The 19574-nt window shown below is 41.4% G+C and overlaps 1 protein-coding gene across 1 annotated transcript in view; it reads left to right on the top strand.

Moving 5' to 3' along the window:
* Positions 1-19294, top strand: part of LOC128691489 (GTPase-activating protein and VPS9 domain-containing protein 1-like) — a 28471-nt gene extending 9177 nt beyond the window's left edge. The window contains exons 3-6 of the mRNA XM_070088768.1: positions 4737-4910; positions 5246-5430; positions 10580-10697; positions 19063-19294. Coding sequence (XP_069944869.1) covers positions 4737-4910; positions 5246-5430; positions 10580-10697; positions 19063-19278 — 693 coding nt within the window. The 3' untranslated portion in view covers positions 19279-19294. The remainder of the gene's footprint in view (positions 1-4736; positions 4911-5245; positions 5431-10579; positions 10698-19062) is intronic.
* Positions 19295-19574: the final 280 nt, after the last annotated feature.

Genomic DNA, 19574 nt, shown 5'->3' with positions numbered 1-19574 from the left:
GAACTGCAAACCTTTATAGATGAAAATCACCCTGACACAGCTGTTGCAAGCCGTGCTTGTGACTATTTCAATGACAATGTTATGGCCCATTTTAGGAAAGTCTTGAAGAAACGGGAGGTACAGAGCTCTATGGACAGATTTGTTGTGCGACAGAGGTCCAGTGACTCTGAAGCTGGTCCTAGTGGCATTAAAAGAAGAAGGGAAGTAACCCCAGAAAAGGACTTGCTACCTCAAGTCCTAATGGAAGGGGATTCCCCTTCTAAACAGTAAGAAGATAATGCTCTCCCCTCCTCCCATCCCATCAATCATCACCAGATCTTCAATAAAAGTAAGTGTCATGTAATTGTGCATGCCTTTTTCAGTTTGTGTGTATTAAAATTAACATTTCATGTGGTAAAAAAATTTTTTTTTCATACTTTTGGGCGTCTTGCACGGATTAATTTTATTTCCATTATTTCTTATGGGGAAAATTAATTCGCATAACGATTATTTCGCATAACGATGAGCCCTCTTGCACGGATTAAAATCGTTAACCGGGGGTCCACTGTACCTCCCTGGGTGGTTGCTGTCTACCAACCTACTACCTACAAAGTCCTTTAAATCTGAATTAAATTTACCCAGCAGTCTAAAAGAATAATGGACAGTTCTGGATTTAATGTACAGTGGACCCTCGGTTATTGGCCGTAATCCGTTCTAGAAGGTCAGCCTAAATCCGAAATGGCCGAAAACCGAAATAATATTTCCATTAAGAATTAGTGTAAATACAATTAATCCGTTCGAGACACCCAAAAATATTAACAAAAAAATGCATTTTTGAAGATTAACTGTAGTTTTACATACACAAAACAACAAGAGCTAAATAAAATAAATAAATAAATGAACATTTAAATCACTATTACATAACTTTATTGAAGACTCTTGTTGGCTTATGGAAGACAGGGAGGAGGAGAGAGGGAGGACTGATTATTGTTTGGAAGGGGAATTCCTTCCATAAGGACTTCAGGTATCAAAGCCCTCTCTGGGATTACATCTTTTTTTTGTCTTCTACTGCCACTAGGACCAGCTTGAGTTACTGCACCCCTGTCTCACAAAAAACTGTCCAGAGAGCTTTGTTTCTGGCGTCTCTTTAAGATTTGCCTGAAGTGGGACGAGGTTTTGTCACTGAACATGTTGCAGATATGGCTTGTTTGAGCTTGGTCAGGGTGATATTTTTCAACAAAAGTTTGCACTTCCCTCCACTTTGAAGAAGGCACATTTTCTCTTCTCTCTTCCTCCTCCTCCTCAACTAATTTCCTCAGCTGTGGTCTGTTGCTGTTCCAGATGAAGGTGTTCCAGCTCTTCAGTGGTTGCTTTTCCATATCTTCCTCCACCAACTCTTCCACATCCTTGCCACTCACCCCCATCCCCATGGACTTCCTTGGTCAGGGTAATATTTTTCAACAAAAGTTTGCACCTCCCTCCACTTTGCACAAATGTCCTTAATAATTGAAGAAGGCACATTCTCCCCTCTCTCTTCCTCCTCCTCCTCAACCAATTTCCTCAGCTGTGGTCTGTTGCTGTTCCAGATGAAGGTCTTGCAGCTCTTCAGTCGTTAGCTCTTCCCTGTGGTCCTCCACAAACTCTTCCACATCCTCACCACTCACCTCCATCCCCATGGACTTCCCCAAAGACACAATAGATTCCCCAACAGGCATAGGGTTATCAGGGTCAGCCTCAAACCTTTCAAAATCCTTGTTGAGGACACATTCTGGCCACAATTTTCTCCAAGCAGAGTTCAAAGTCCTTGAAGTCACTCCCAGCCAAGCCTTACCTATAAGGCTTATTCAGTGGAGGATATTGAAGTGATTCCTCCAGAACTCTCTTAGGGTCAAGTCAGTGTCCGAGGTCACTTCAAAGCACCTTTGAAACACTGCTTTCGTGTAGAGTTTTTTGAAGTTAGAAATGACCTGTTGGTCCTTGAGCTGGATGAGAGGAGTGGTGTTAGGAGGCAAGAACTTCACTGTTTTAAAACTTAACTCCAGAGACAAATGGTCTACCATGTTTGGAGGATGAGCAGGAGCATTGTCCAGTACCGGGAGACACTTGAGTGACAGTTTATTTTCATGGAGGTATTTTTTCACACTCGGGCTAAACACTTCATGGACCCAGTCAATGGAAATGTGCCTTGTGACCCATGCCTTATTATTAGCTTTCCACAACACACACAATTTACTCTTTGACGACATTGTTTTTCTTGAACACTCTGGGATTTTCAAAGTGATACACCAGTAAAGGCTTCACTTTGAAATCCCCACTAGCATTGCCACAGAACAAAAGAGTAAGCCTGTCTTTCATAGGCTTGTGTCCTGGCAGTGCCTTTTCCTCCTGCATAATGTAGGTCCTCTTTGGCATTTTCTTCCAAAAGAGGCCTGTTTTGTCACAATTTAACACTTGTTGGGGGAGGAATCCTTTAGCCTCTTCGTATCCCTTGAATTCATCAACAAATGCTTTGGCCGCACATTTGTCAGAACTTGGAGCCACACCATGCCTTACAACACTGTGTATGCCACTACACTTCTTAAATCTCTCAAGCCACCCTTTGCTGGCCCTAAATTCACTAACAGCAGCACTTGTTCCAGGCATTTTCTTTACGAGATCCGCATGTAACTGCCTTGCCTTTTCACAAATGATCAACTCCACAACACTGTCTCCTGCTAATTGTTTTCATTGATCCACACCAACAATAACTTCTCCACATCTTCGATTATTGGTGGCCTTTGTTTCCTTAGCACATTTACCCCTGTGGCAGATGTTGCAGGTGTATGGTGTAGGAGGTAGGTTACTGAAAGCAGTGAAGAGTTCTTACGAGGATAGTGAGGCTCAAGTTAGAGTATGTAGGAAAGAGGGAAATTATTTCCCAGTAAAAGTAAGCCTTAGACAAGGATGTGTGATGTCACCGTGGTTGTTTAATATATTTATAGATGGGGTTGTAAGAGAAGTAAATGCGAGGGTCTTGGCAAGAGGCGTGGAGTTAAAAGATAAAGAATCACACATAAAGTGGGAGTTGTCACAGTTGCTCTTTGCTGATGACACTGTGCTCTTGGGAGATTCTGAAGAGAAGTTGCAGAGATTGGTGGACGAATTTGGTAGGGTGTGCAAAAGAAGAAAATTGAAAGTGAATACAGGAAAGAGTAAGGTTATGAGGATAACAAAAAGATTAGGTGATGAAAGATTGGATATCAGATTGGAGGGAGAGAGTATGGAGGAGGTGAATGTATTCAGATATTTGGGAGTGGACGTGTCAGCGGATGGGTCTATGAAAGATGAGGTGAATCATAGAATTGATGAGGGGAAAAGGGTGAGTGGTGCACTTAGGAGTCTGTGGAGACAAAGAACTTTGTCCTTGGAGGCAAAGAGGGGAATGTATGAGAGTATAGTTTTACCAACGCTCTTATATGGGTGTGAAGCATGGGTGATGAATGTTGCAGCGAGGAGAAGGCTGGAGGCAGTGGAGATGTCATGTCTGAGAGCAATGTGTGGTGTGAATATAATGCAGAGAATTCGTAGTTTGGAAGTTAGGAGGAGGTGCGGCATTACCAAAACTGTTGTCCAGAGGGCTGAGGAAGGGTTGTTGAGGTGGTTCGGACATGTGGAGAGAATGGAGCGAAACAGAATAACTTTAAGAGTGTATCAGTCTGTAGTGGAGGGAGGGCGGGGTAGCGGTCGGCCTAGGAAAGGTTGGAGGGAGGGGGTAAAGGAGGTTTTGTGTGCGAGGGGCTTGGATTTCCAGCAGGCATGCGTGAACGTGTTTGATAGGAGTGAATGGAGACAAATGGTTTTTAATACTTGACGTGCTGTTGGAGTGTGAGCAAAGTAACATTTATGAAGGGGTTCAGGGAAACCGGCAGGCCGGACTTGAGTTCTGGAGATGGGAAGTACAGTGCCTGCACTCTGAAGGAGGGGTGTTAATGTTGCAGTTTAAAAACTGTAGTGTAAAGCACCCTTCTGGCAAGACAGTGATGGAGTGAATGATGGTGAAAGTTTTTCTTTTTCGGGTCACCCTGCCTTGGTGGGAATCAGCCAGTGTGATAATAATAAAATATTTACCCCTTTTGCAACATTAGCTTCCTTGATTTCTACTTTCTTTGCCAGGATGGGAGTGATAGTTGATTTGGATTTCCCATACATCCTGGCAAGCTCAAGCACACATACCACTCTCATACTTTTCAACAATTTCTTTCTTAAATTCCATTGTGTTTCTCACTTTCTTTTCCAAAGGAACTTTACTAGGAACTTTCTTTGGGCCCATGGTAGCTTATTTTGCAGTTGCACTCAATCAGTAACCACAAAAAACAATGGATTGTAGCGAAATGTTTGGTTGAATGCGCGGAGGCTTTCTCACTCACCCAGAGACACAGCCAGACTGACTCACAAATGCAGTGAAGCAGCGAGTGGACACATCCAATATAGCCGATCTCCAAAATAACAGCCGGTAACCGGGAAAGAATTTTGGCCAAAAAAGTGGGTGAAAACCAAATTGGCAGATATCCAGAACGGCCGATTACCAAGGGTCCACTGTACGTACTTTGTCTGTTGCTTCTGAATGTTGTCTGACTTCAGTTTTTGTCAGTTAAATCCAAAATTCATTAACTCAGGGTTCATTAAATAGAAGTTTTTCTTTACATGTAAGGATGAAGTATTTTTAATTTTTGCTTTTCATATTTTAATGAGTCTCTCAAATGAGAGTATATTCTTAGGTAAGGAAGACAATAGAGCGAGCCTACCATGCATCATGGGTGCGAGGAGAGCAACAGAGAAACTATGATGACCTTGTGCTTCGCCCTCACTCCTCACCACCTGCCTGCTGCCAAAAGGCCAATCTTTTAAACCAGCTGAAGTTTATTGATGGATACAAAGTCTTGGGATTCAATGTAAGTTTTGTACTGGTTAAGGCTGCAGACTTTATTTTTTTAAGCTTTTATCCAACTGAAGATTTGTGTGCACTGTACTGTTTTATAATTACTGCTTATTTTCATATGTTAATATTAAATATTACTGAAAGAACATTTTCCATAGAATTCATAACTAACTCATAAATTGGATACTTAGAAATGCAGTGACATTTCACTTCTTCCTAAACCATAATAACTCACAACTTGAAAATTTTCCAGGAAAACTATACTATTGTTTAGATTCCATTTCCAGTTTCTGGGCTAATTGTTAATTATTCCATTCATGGTATTGTAACTTAAATTTTTTTTCCCAGGAATCTCTGTATGGTGATTTGTTGTCAAGTCTTCGTGAGAACCCAAGACTTGTTGCAAGATGCCTGGCTATGGGAGAGAGTCAAAGCCAAGAGGCGATGCAGGTCACGGCCAGAACTGTTTTTTCTTCCATCTATGCCAATTGTGTCCTTCCTGATGATGAAACTTACGTCCTCAACTTGTTGAAGTAAGAATCTAGAAAATATTCTTATTTTGCCTCCTTGTTCCATTTGTATTATTTGTATACAGATTGTGTTCAATTTTCCCTAAACCTCGTTCAGAGAGGCTGTCTATAACACTTCTTTAACCCTTTCACTGTTGGTCCCTTAATATTACGGCTTACAAGCCAGTGTCGATCCCGTAATTGCCAAAATTCTAGTGGCTTCCAAGCTTGCGGGAGACAGCTGGTAGGCCTACATATGAGAGAATGGGTCTGAGTGGTCAGTGTGCATGGTATAAAAAAGATCCTGCAGCACACAGTGCATAATTTGGCCTCTGGACCTATCAGGGTCCAGAGGCCTAATTTCAAAATGTGCACCAGTGTCCAAGAATTTTCAAAAAATTATTTTGTTATTTTTTCTTATGAAATGGTAGCGATCTTTTTCTGAAGGTAATAAAAGAAAAAGTACGAAAATTGATGAAATTATTCTCGCGAATTTTGATGTGTCAGCGATATTTACGCATCGGCGATTTTGCCGACTTTGACTCCCATTTTATGCCAATTACCTTATTCCAGTCGATGAAATTCTTAGCTATTTCACTAGTATTACTTCTATTCTATCGATTGAGCACAAGAAATCACCAACTCAACTGTTTCAACTACAAAATAAAGTGATTGGAAATTGGTAATTTGGCCAATTTAGTGCAAAGTTCAAAATATTCCAATTTCAAAATAGGGTCCAGAATAAGCAATGCACGCATTCCTGGCACTAAACTAACATTTCCTTTGTTCATTAATTATGTTTTCAGGCTTTACAAATGAATTCCATTTTGATTTTTAATTCACATAATTGTAGACAGCCTGTACTGTCTGCACAGACAGCCCATGCTGTCTGCCAGCTTAGTTCACATTTCGCGCCATGCTGGTGCTGCCACCTATAGGCCTTGCCACTTCAGTATGCCCAGACTTGCCTCACCCTCACTCACACAGCGGCCTAGCAGGAACACACAAGGCCTCCCAGCTCTCTCTCGTGGGATGGCCCTTCCCAGGCCATGGGCACAACACAAGCCTGTGTACCCACCACGACTTAACAATAAATGAAGAAGCCTCCAAAGACGTATCTTTTACCACCCGCTTGCAGCACATACCAAACAACCCCGTTATATTGGTACCAGCGGTGCTCGCAGCAGTTGTGTTTGCCTGGAGAGAGGGAGGAAGAGGTATGAAGTCATCTTCACTTCATCACCCTACACAAGAAGCATCCATCTCTCAACGAGTTATCCTGATGTCGTGTCTGCACGTTTGAGCATCCAGACACAGGTACAAGCAGGATCCAGCCGAAATTTGCCGAAATTCTCCGAGAATTGTAAGTGACCCCACGCTACAGCGTCCCATGCTACAGTGTCCCACGCTGTTTCTCAAGTCACGTGTTCAGCGTCACTTGTATGCTGTTGTTGTTGTTCAGCTCAGCACAGCTGTTTCAGCAAGTCAGAGGTGAGTTTTGTGGTGATTTCTGCATCCAGTGTGAGCTTCTCCACGTGTTTGTGGGTGGGGGAGGAGAGGAGAGGAAGTGGCTGTTCCTCACCTTGCCCATGCTCGCCCTACTCACGCTCACCCGTCTACCATACACCACTCACCACTGCCCACTCCCTCTGCTGTGTTTTCTGCTGTTTTCCATGTGAATTCATTGCCAGAGCTGTGTATCCGAGTGCCCGAGGCCACTCGAAGCTACGTGGACCAGCATGCCACGTAGATCACGACACCACGTGGATCACGACGCCACGTGGGTGTGGGCGATGTCACGTAGACCTACGAGCCACATGAGTTACCAGATGTCCCAGGCCACATGCTGTGGTCTGCTGCCCGCATCACATTGACGTCACCCACGATGCTGCCTGACTTCATGACGTCACGATGTCTGCCTGACGTCACCTCGAGATGTCTGCTGACGTCACCTCGAGATGTCTGCTGACGTCACCTCGAGATGTCTGCTGACGTCACCTCAAGATGTCTGCTGACGTCACCTCGAGATGTCTGCTGACGTCAGTGCTGCTGATGTCATCACGCCTGACATCACATGATGTCACATCGAGTGTTTCTAGTAATTATTTTAATATTGTCGAGAAGATTGAGAGAAAATATATGTCTGTGTGTTAATTAATTCCTCTCAGTCAGTGTTCTCACATTTTAGTATATGTCTTAGTGTCAGTTTTATGCACAGAAAAGCATCATTTGCTAGTTTAAGCCATGTTGTACCGCGGTGTGTGTAAAGTTTCCGTGTGTCCAGTGAGGTCTGAGCCAGACCTGAGTAGCACCACTGTGCTAAGTCACCCGTGTGACCAGTGTGTTTGACAGCTGATTACTCAGCCCTGAGCGTATGAGCCCTCTTGTACAGAAAGCTTTTATGCTCGTCGCTCGTGTTGTTCTGCAGAATCGTACCTGCTACGATTCCCATCGAGATTTGTTTCACTTCACCTTCAGACCTTCAGAGTGCAGTTATATGTAGAGAAATAAGTCTGGGGACGCTTAGACTAACCTCTGCTATAACTCCAACTGTCGAGAGATGATACTCGCCAAGCCGCAGTCAGCCCTGTCGGCAGGCGCTGTGTCAACCTCGTGTCACAAGCTTCAGTGAGCAGCCTGCACAAAGAAGATGTCACTTTGACTGCTAGCTCTCTCACTGCAGTCTGGTGTATGATGTTACGACTCCCAGTTTTTTCTCCCAGTCGTCTCTGCCACGACTCGCTCCACGCTCGCCGGCAGTGACAGCCCATCGACAGTACCAGTCGAGAAGTGTCCTCCTGAGTCGCTTGCCAGAAGTCCTGCCCAGTTGCCGAGTTTTGTTGACGCCTCACTCTAGGGCACCAGCATGTCGTGCCCCAGGTTGAGTGAAAACCTGCAGCGACTCCTACGATGACTGCTTCACCGTTCCAGAGGAGACCGTAACCTGTTACGTCACAGCTCAGCCGCAGCAATGTCTCCTGTGTTGCAGTATCTGTCCAGACGCAGGAAGGCGTGCAGTGATGCACTTCGATGCTCACTGCCTATGACCACGATGTTTAGCACACCCCACACGTTTTTTTCTTCACTCCCTGTAGGAAGTTTTTTTTTCTATGTCCATATGTATATATATGTTTTTATTTTGTGTTCTGTGCCCTGTTCCTACGAGAGAGAGACCGAGTTTCTTTTACTACCAGTATTGTCGCGTCGGGACGACGCTCGGTAGGTGGCCGAGCGTATGTAGACAGCCTGTACTGTCTGCACAGACAGCCCATGCTGTCTGCCAGCTTAGTTCATATTTCGCGCCATGCTGGTGCTGCCACCTATAGGCCTTGCCACTTCAGTATGCCCAGACTTGCCTCACCCTCACTCACACAGCGGCCTAGCAGGAACACACAAGGCCTCCCAGCTCTCTCTCGTGGGATGGCCCTGCCCGGGCCATGGGCACAACACAAGCCTGTGTACCCACCACGACTTAATAATAAACGAAGAAGCCTCCGAAGATGTATCATTTACTCCCCGCTACCAGATTACCAAATAACCCATTATATAATGAATTTTTATTCAAACCAAAAAACAGAAGACTTACTGTCATGCAATATTGTAATAATTGTATAAATAATATCAGCACATTTGTGAACGTATATTAGACCCACCAGCTGGCGTGTATTTGACGTGTGATGTCATTTGTTTACTCTTGAACATTTGCAAAAATTTAATATTTCCCCTACTTTGAGCTCAGTTTCAAGCCATTTTCAATACTAAAACCAATCAGAATCATCTCTATTTCTGTAATATATCTTCCATTCTATCAAATGAGACCAAGAAATCGCAAATACAACTATAAAAAACATACAAAAAAACACTGCAAAGTTGCTGTTTTAATCGAAAATTACGGTCTCAGTATTTTTTCTCTCATTATGCACTGTGTGCTGCAGGATTTGTTTTGTTTGGTGCACACATACCACATAGATGTATTCTCTCATATTAAGGCCCAAATTTACCGCTCACAGCTTATCGAAGTGAACTGAACTCATGGCGTACATCCATGGTTTGGACCCTCAACGTAAAGCCGTAGATGTACGGCACGAACCCTGAAGGGGTTAAAACAGCGATTTTGCAGCGTATTTTTGTATGTTATTTATGGTTGTATTCTCGTTTTCTTGGCCTCATTTGATAAAATAGAAGATATATTACAGAACTAGTGATGATTTTGAATGGTTTATGAACTAAAGGTACCTTGAAATTGAGCTCAAAGTAGTGGAAATGTTTGATTTTTGCCGATGTTCAAGAGTAAACAAATCATGTCAACTGGTGGGCCTAATATGCTTTCACAAAAGTGCTGATATTATTTATACCATTTTTACAATACTGCAGTAGTCTGCTTAACAGTAAATCTTCTATTTTTTGTGTGAATAAAAATTCAAAATGGAAAGCAAGTGTAATATAAGAGGAGCCTGGAGACATGACTAATGAACAGAGTAAAATGTTATATTAGTGCTAGGAATGTTTGCATTGTTAATTCTGGACCCTATTTTGAAACTGGCCTTCCTTGAATTGTGTATGAAATTGGCCAAATTACCAATTTCTGATCACTTTATTGGGCATTTGAAATCAGGAAATGGTGGGGTTTTTTGTACTCAGTCGATAGAACAAAAGGAGTTCTAGCAAAATAGCTATGAGTTTGGTCAACTGGAACAATGGAATTGGGTGAAATTATGGCTCAAAGTGGGTAAAATCACCGATGCATAAATATCACCGAGACCGCTAACTTTGTGAGAGCGTAATTCCATAAGCTTTCCATCAAATTTCATACTTTTGGTATCATTACCATTGGGAAAAGATTCTCTATAATTTAATGAGAAAAAATAATTTTTTTTATTGTTTTTTGAAAATTCCTCGACACAGAGTAAGTTTGTGAGCAGGAGTCTCGACAGTGAAAGGGTTAATCTCGATTATCTTGGTACAGTATTATAGTATACAGTATTATAGTAAACACTTGAATTGTGTAAATTTGGGAAATTATGTACCCTTGAAGGTATTGATGAGTGTGCAAATGTTTCTCTCATTGAGGTATCTAGACTCTGCAGATTACACTACTACTTACTTGAAAATATGTTGAGGATAGTGTATTATGTATTTTTTTCATGTTAGTACATAATTTTTTGGTCTACAGACACTTAATGGAGTTGCAGCTGGCAACTTCAGAAACCCCACGTAGACTCTTGCGGCATGGGTCCTGTGCTTTTAGCCAGATTTACCGAGCTTATGTGGACACACTTCCTCAAGCCAAGGTATAACTCAGTTTTCTTAATTTTGTTGAATATATTTACTTTCATATTGTTCTATATACAGTATATACAGATCCTCCCCAACTTCTGACCTATGCAATTTATGCCCATCTACACATATGACTGGAAAAAATGCGCTATAAATTAGAATAAAAAAAAAATGTAAATACAGCCTCTCCTCACTTGACGATGGAGTTCTTTTCCTAAGACCACATTGGTAAACAAATTCGTCGCTAAGTAAGGAGCATACTATAATGGTAGTGGGTTTGATATTGTTTTAATGTCACCTTTGCACCATTTATAACATTTTTAGCATATTTTTAAATGTTTATACAGTAGTGTACTGTATATTATAATAAACAGAATACAATGGAACCTTTATCTACGAGTTTAATCCATTCCATGACCTTGCTCATATCCCAATTTGCTCGTATGCTGAGTCAATTTTCCTCATTGAAATTAATTGAAATGCAATTAATCCATTCCGGCTCTCAGGAGGCACGACAGAATATTTCAATATTTCGCTAATATCAACTCTGTGGCTTATTTATCTATCAAAGTTCATCTAATTTGACATAATAAACAATATAAATAACATAGAAACCTGATATATACTCTAGAATGAATAAAATACTATGTCATTATGTGACAAGTGGTGGCGCCATTCCCTACCTCAGGCTGCCTTGTGGGTAAGTGAGGGAGACCTCCCGCCATCCCCCGACACTCCCGACACCACTATGCCAGCTTTCGTGAATAATACGTGTTCAGTTCCACTTCTCTCTTTTGTTGAATTGTGAATTGCGTTTTGATCTTTTAATTACCATATCTGACTTACTGACTTGACTGAATGACTTGACTGACTGACTTGACTGACTGACTTGACTGACTGACTTGACTGACTGACTTGACTGACTGACTTGACTGACTGACTTCCTGACTTGACTGACCGACTTAACTAACCCACCCTTAAACGGTGTCTAGAGCAACTGATGCCTTACCGTCAGTTGCATAATGTACTGCAGGGTAAAATAGAACAGAAATCCATTACAGAATTTATGCACACTCCAGTACAACCATCAACTTCAGTACCAGAACCTCTACCATCCACCTCAGCCCAGTAGGACCACAACATAACTCTCCACTCTCTTCACAGTCATTCACAAACACCAACACCCACAGTTTAAGGCAAGATATACTATTATGTAGTTTTGTAAGAAAAACAACAATAATAATAATACGTAATGTAAAGAAATTATGTAGTAATACAGCATTTACCCTAGAGATGGAGAAGAGATGCTGGGCACAGCAAGCATCATTACATAGCTCCAATTTTTATTTTAATATTACTTCACTGTTCACTGATTTTTGGCTTATTCTCCACGCTTGTCACACTTTCATCTGCAGGACGTTTCAATAAAATACTGTCCAAGGAGGTTTGTTTCTTCCTCCCTTTCAGAATGTTTCGGAAATAATTTACACAAGCATCATTACATAGCTCCAACAGATTATTATTATTAATTAGTACATACATATTCTTATAATAATACTCTTGGTTACCATTTGGAATTTTTATTCATACAAAAAATAGAAGATTTACTATTATGCAGACTACTGCATTATTGTAATAATTGTATAAATAATGTCAATCCATTCATGACTGCATATGGGACTGGCCAGGTGGACACGTATTGGACGGTGACGTCATATGTTTACTCTTGAACATCACCAAAGAATCGAACATTTCTGCTACTTTGAGCTCAATTTCAAAGTACTTTTCGTTGTGAGAGCAGTCAAGATCATATCTAGTTCTGTAATATATCTTCCATTCTATCAAATGAGACCAAAAAAAATGAGGATACAACCATAAAAACCATACGAAAATATTCTGCTAATGGGCGGCTAATGTTTGAGAAGCAAACTCCATTATTTATGGTTTGATTTCTTTCAATATTGGTGTACGTTAAAAAGCATCTTTCCATCATACATAGCCCAAGTTTCAAAAAGATAACCCAACAAACAACTGAGATCCAATTCCCTAGATTAAGAGCAATAGCTCCTCACCAGTGTCAAGGAACCTCCCATGAGGACCGCTTGCATCTTGAAATTTTGCTCGCATCTGGAAGCAAAAAATCAACCTAGCAACTTCTCATATCTTCAAAAACTCGCATGTTGGGGGACTCGTAAGTAGAGGTTCCACTGTACAGGATATCGGCTCTAATATACAGTGGAACCCCGGTTTTTGTCCAGTCTGAATGTCGTACAATTCAGATTTCAACTACTTTTTTGGGCAAAATTTTACCCCGTGTTTTGTACATCTGCTCGGAAATCATCCATATCAGATGCATCTGCCTGCCTGGGATGCCGCTGCTGCTCACAATCTGCCTCTGTCACTTGTTCAGTGAGCAGTACTCCACATGTTCATCTGAAACGTTGGTGGTAGAGGGTGGTAGTGAGGGTGGTAATGATGGTGGTAGAGGGTGGTAGTGGTTGTGATGGTGGTAGAGGGTGGTAGTGATGGTGGTAGAGAGTGGTTGTGGTTGTGATGGTGGTAGTGATGGTGGTTGAGGGTGCTTGTGGTTGAGATGGTGGTAAAGGGTGGTAGAGGGTGGTAGTGATGGTGGTAGAGGGTGCTTGTGGTTGTGATGGTGGTAGAGGGTGGTGGTGATGGCAAACAATTGAAGATTTTGAGAAGTTGCTGGTGTGGATCAATGAAAAACAGTTAGCGGGAGGTAGTGTTCTGGAGGCGATAATTTGCGAAAAGGCAAGGCAGTTGCATGCGGATCTTGTAAAGAATATGCCGACAAGAGTCTTCAGTAAAGGTGAAAGTGATTTAAGTGTTCATTTCTCCATTAAAATTAGTGCTTTATATTTATTTCTCATTGTTTTCTGTATGTAAAACTTTAATTATTCACTATAAAATGTATTTTTTGTTAATATTTTTGGGTGTCTGGAACGGATTAATTGGATTTACATTATTTCTTATGGGAAATATTACTTCGGTTTTTGTCCATTTCGGATTTCGACCAACCTTCTGGAACAGATTAAGGACAAAAACCGAAGTTCTACTGTACATTATTTAGGTATGCATACAGGTCAGAGTGCCCATCGTAAGTCTGAGTCGTCGGTAAATGAGTACGTTGCTAAGTGAGGAGAGGCTGTATAGAAATTACCCTTGGTCATATGTCCGCTAGCACTAGCATCAGACGTATGACCAAGATTTATTTTTTCAGTGCATTTTATCATTTTATTTTTCTGTGAATTGTTTGCTTTACCACAATAAACCAAATATAATACAGTGGACCCCCGCATAGCGACCTTAATCCGTGCAAGAGGGCTGGCTGTTATGCGAAATGTTCGCTATGTGAATGAATTTTCCCCATAAGAAATAATGGAAATCAAATTTATCCGTGCAAGACACCCAAAAGTTTGAAAAAAAAAATTTTACCACATGAAATATACATTTTCCTACACACAAAGAGAAGGATACATGCACAATAGTAGAGTAGTACATGCACAATATATATTGTGCATGTACTACTCTACTAAATGAAGAATAAATGACACTTACCTTTATTGAAGATGCAGCAATGACTGATGAGACACTGTGTCCTGGGAGTGCCTTTTCCTCCTGAGTACTGTAGGTCCTGTTTGGTATTTTCTTCCAGAACAGGCCTTATCACACTGTGTATGTCACTACGATTCTTAAATCTCTCAAACCAACCTTTGCTGGCTCTAAATTCACCAATATGAGCACTAGTTCCAGGCATTTTCCCTGTTCACCTGGGTGTTAGTCAACTGGTGTGGGTTGCATCCTGGGAGACAAGATTAAGGACCCCAATGGAAATAAGTTAGACAGTCTTCGATGACACTGACTTTTTTGGGCTATCCTGGGTGGCAAATCCTCTGGGGTTAATTGTTTCTTGGTATTCTCAATAAGCCACACCAACAACGGTGCTACAGCAGCAGCAGCAGCAGCTGACGATGTTACAGCAGCAGCAGACGATGCTACAGCAGCAGCAGACGATGCTACAGCAGCAGCAGCAGCAGCAGACGATGCTACAGCAGCAGCAGCAGCTGACGGTGGTACAGCAGCAACAGACGATGCTACAGCAGCAACAGACGATGCTACAGCAGCAGCAGACGATGCTACAGCAGCAGCAGATGATGCTACAGCAGCAGCAGACGGTACTACAGCAGCAGGAGCAGCTGACGGTGGTACAGCAGCAGCAGCTGACAGTGCAGCAGCAGCTGACGGTGATACAGCAGCAGCAGCAGCTGTACCACCAATAGTAGCGATGGTTGATTGGGGTTTATTATACAACCTGGCCAGCTCGGAGACACGCACTCCACTTTCATACTTATCAATGATCTTTTTCTTCATCTCCATAGTAATTCTCACCCTTATTGCTGTAGGGTTGGCACTAGAAGCTTTCTTGGGGCCCATGGTCACTTATTTTCCAGAAAAAAATCACCAAAAACACTGTAATAATACAAAATGTTCCGATTGTATGCTTGGATGTTACCGCGGAGGCTGGCTGGTAAACAATGCCACCCGCGGAACGTGAGCGTGGCTCAGGCCGCACATTGGACGCGTCTCGGACGAAGGCCGCTGAGCGGGTTTTTGGGCGCTATGCGGGGCAAAATTTTAGCGATCAAAGCGTCCGCTATGCGGATTGTCCGCTATGCAAGGCGTCCGTTATGCGGGGGTCCACTGTATAACCTTTATGCATTTTATTACCACAAAATGCTTTAAAATGATAGCATACACAGAAACTAAAGAATGGTATTTTTAAAATGATAAAATTGAAAATAAAGAATGATAAATATACATATTTTACTCTTTGTTAAAATCATAGAGACTAAGAAGGTTAAAGACATTGTTGAAATAATGAGTAACAAGAAAATTAATAGGCCTTGTGTAGGATACATTCCATACAGCATTTTTATTTTTGAAGCCTATGAATGATACCTACAAGTAAGGAACATTAGTTTGTGAGTAATGAAACTTAGGGTAATAGAGCAGGGTGATAAAAAAATGAGATGACTGAAATTTATTACGTAGAATGAAAGGGGGTAAAGCAGCTGGAACTGATGGGATCATGATAGAAATGTTAAAAGCAGGGGGGGATATAGTGTTGGAGTGGTTGGTACTTTTGTTTAATAAATGTATGGAAGAGGGGAAGGTACCTAAGGATTGGCGGAGAGCATGTATAGTCCCTTTATATAAAGGGAAAGGGGACAAAAGAGATTGTAAAAATTATAGAGGAATAAGTTTACTGAGTATACCAGGAAAAGTATACGGTAGGGTTATAATTGAAAGAATTAGAGGTAAGACAGAATGTAGAATTGCGGATGAGCAAGGAGGCTTCAGAGTGGGTAGGGGATGTGTAGATCAAGTGTTTACATTGAAGCATATATGTGAACAGTATTTGGATAAAGGTAGGGAAGTTTTTATTGCATTTATGGATTTAGAAAAGGCATATGATAGAGTGGATAGAGGAGCAATGTGGCAGATGTTGCAAGTTTATGGAATAGGTGGTAAGTTACTAAATGCTGTAAATCTCAGTAGTAGTAACCAGTTACCAGTAACCAGTGTACCAGTAGTTGACTCACTACCAACCGTCTCTGCCTGAGTCACTGTCTATTCATATTGTGCTGACCACAGCAGTATTCAAAGACCCCCTCACATATGGATACTGTGGGCGGCGAGTCAGTTATACGAGAGTCAGTAGTAGTAACCAGTTACCAGTAACCAGTGTACCAGTAGTTGACTCAATACCAACCGTCTCTGCCTGAGTCACTGTCTATTCATATTGTGCTGACCACAGCAGTATTCAAAGACCCCCTCACATATGGGTACTGTGGGCGGCGAGTCAGTTATACGAGAGTGAGCGAGAGAGGCAGGATCGGCTGTGGCGCCCTACCACATACTTCAGTTACAATATACGTACTTCCAGCCTACGTGAGTATTTTTACCCAATCCACGTGTACGAACTCCCACATGATATAAAGAGCTTTTATGAGGATAGTGAGGCTCAGGTTAGGGTGTGTAGAAGAGAGGGAGAATACTTCCCGGTAAAAGTAGGTCTTAGACAGGGATGTGTAATGTCACCATGGTTGTTTAATATATTTATAGATGGGGTTGTAAAAGAAGTAAATGCTAGGGTGTTCGGGAGAGGGGTGGGATTAAATTATGGGGAATCAAATTCAAAATGGGAATTGACACAGTTACTTTTTGCAGATGATACTGTGCTTATGGGAGATTCTAAAGAAAAATTGCAAAGGTTAGTGGATGAGTTTGAGAATGTGTGTAAAGGTAGAAAGTTGAAAGTGAACATAGAAAAGAGTAAGGTGATGAGGGTATCAAATGATTTAGATAAAGAAAAATTGGATATCAAATTGGGGAGGAGGAGTATGGAAGAAGTGAATGTTTTCAGATACTTGGGAGTTGACGTGTCGGCGGATGGATTTATGAAGGATGAGGTTAATCATAGAATTGATGAGGGAAAAAAGGTGAGTGGTGCGTTGAGGTATATGTGGAGTCAAAAAACGTTATCTATGGAGGCAAAGAAGGGAATGTATGAAAGTATAGTAGTACCAACACTTATATGGATGTGAAGCTTGGGTGGTAAATGCAGCAGCGAGGAGACGGTTGGAGGCAGTGGAGATGTCCTGTCTAAGGGCAATGTGTGGTGTAAATATTATGCAGAAAATTCGAAGTGTGGAAATTAGGAGAAGGTGTGGAGTTAATAAAAGCATTAGTCAGAGGGCAGAAGAGGGGTTGTTGAGGTGGTTTGGTCATTTAGAGAGAATGGATCAAAGTAGAATGACATGGAAAGCATATAAATCTATAGGGGAAGGAAAGAGGGGTATGGGTCGTCCTCGAAAGGGTTGGAAAGAGGGGGTAAAGGAGGTTTTGTGGGCGAGGGGCTTGGACTTCCAGCAAGCGTGCATGAGCGTGTTAGATAGGAGTGAATGGAGACGAATGATACTTGGGACCTGACGATCTGTTGGAGTGTGAGCAGGGTAATATTTAGTGAAGGGATTCAGGGAAACCGGTTATTTTCATATAGTCGGACTTGAGTCCTGGAAATGGGAAGTACAATGCCTGCACTTTAAAGGAGGGGTTTGGGATATTGGCAGTTTGGAGGGATATGTTGTGTATCTTTATATGTATATGCTTCTAAACTGTTATATTCTGAGCACCTCTGCAAAAGCAGTGATAATGTGTGTGTGTGGTGAAAGTGTTGAATGATGATGAAAGTATTTTCTTTTTGGGGATTTTCTTTCTTTTTTGGGTCACCCTGCCTCGGTGGGAGACGACCGACTTGTTGAAAAAAAAAAAAAAAAGAATGCTGTACAGGTATATGACTTTTACATGCCATGCTATCGTAATTCCTAAATCCATCCATTTTGAGATCTGACGGGTTAGTCAGAACAGAACTTGGACTTAAGTCAGGGAGAATCTGTATATATATTTTTTTTTTTGTCTCTGTGCCTTAAAATTGCAGGGGGTATAGTATCATCACTAACACACTGTTTCCCTCCAAGGTAATGTGACTCAAAGAGGGAAACATTCACCATCAGTCATCTTCCATCATGGCAAGGTGGCACAAAAAAAAGAAAAAACATTCACCATCACTCTTTCTTCAACTGTCTTTTCAGAAATGCACAGATATTAAATCTTATTCTTTCAATAAACTCACCATATCCCACCAAAGCAGGGTGGCCTAAAAAGAAAAACGAAAGTTTCTCTTTTTAACTTCAGTAATGTATATAGGAGAGGGGGTTACTAACCCCTTGCTTCTGCCAGTTTAGTTTCCTCTAATGACGCGCATACTTATGGAGGAAGAATTTTGTTCCACTTCCCCATGGAGAGATACTAAATATGGTACTGTAATTTGTGTTTTCTTCCTCATGAACAGCAGAACTGAGAAGATAAACAATTGTAGTGTTGATCTGCTACCACACTGGTTCACTGACAGCCTGGCTCATACACATAGTATGAATATTATTTTCCACTTTGTGTTTTCTTTCACAAATAAGTTTGCAAGCTAAGAGTTCACATCTTAGCTCTTTTCACAGCTTGGCATTATCATAGGTATACTACTAGTCCCCCAGAATGCTACCCACAAAAGCTGACTAACTCTCAGATATCTTCTTACTGCCAGATGAATAGTGGCAACAGGTATAAGGAAAGTTTCCCATATTTCTTGTCCTGTCTAAGAATTGAATCCAGATTCCTTTGATTGTGAGGCAAATGGTCTTTCATTGATCTACAGGTTACCTAATTTGCAGAAGTACAATCATTTTAAAATAGGAACTTTTATTGCTAGATGTTCATGCATTTCATAATAGATTGTTTCAGGTGTTCTTGACAGCTGCCTTACACCAGCCAATAGTACAGTTGTTGATGGAAGATGAACTGTTCCTTGATATAGACCCCTCAAAAGCTGCTGTCCGTTTTCCTGCTGAGGAGCGCCTCAGAAGGTTTGGTAAAGAGGGCACTCCAGAATACAATGCTGCCTTGGCAAAGTATCGAGCTTGGACCATTGCCAAGCTTGTAAAAATTACTGACAGGTGAGATTTAAATTTTAGATTTTTTTTCTCCAAATGTGTAAGCTGAGCTGTGTACAAAAATTTGGTGATTGTTAACAGGTGAACTGATGCACCACATAATGAATGGAAGATATATAATCAAATTATTGAAAAAGTATTTGTTCTTCAATTACTTCAGCTACAGCATTACAAGGTTAGTAATCCTTCTCCTCTTTGATTTCCTTTCTTCAAACAGGATAATAGTTCTGTAAACAAGTCATGTTTGAGAGGAAAGAGGTGGTGAATTTTATGCAAAGAATTCCTAGTATTGAAATTAGACAG

Source organism: Cherax quadricarinatus, chromosome 26 (assembly GCF_038502225.1).
Source record: "Cherax quadricarinatus isolate ZL_2023a chromosome 26, ASM3850222v1, whole genome shotgun sequence".
Classification (NCBI taxonomy): Eukaryota; Metazoa; Arthropoda; class Malacostraca; order Decapoda; family Parastacidae; genus Cherax; species Cherax quadricarinatus.
The sequence above is the reverse complement of the archived record's forward strand: the minus strand, read 5'-3'. Positions and strand labels throughout refer to the sequence as shown.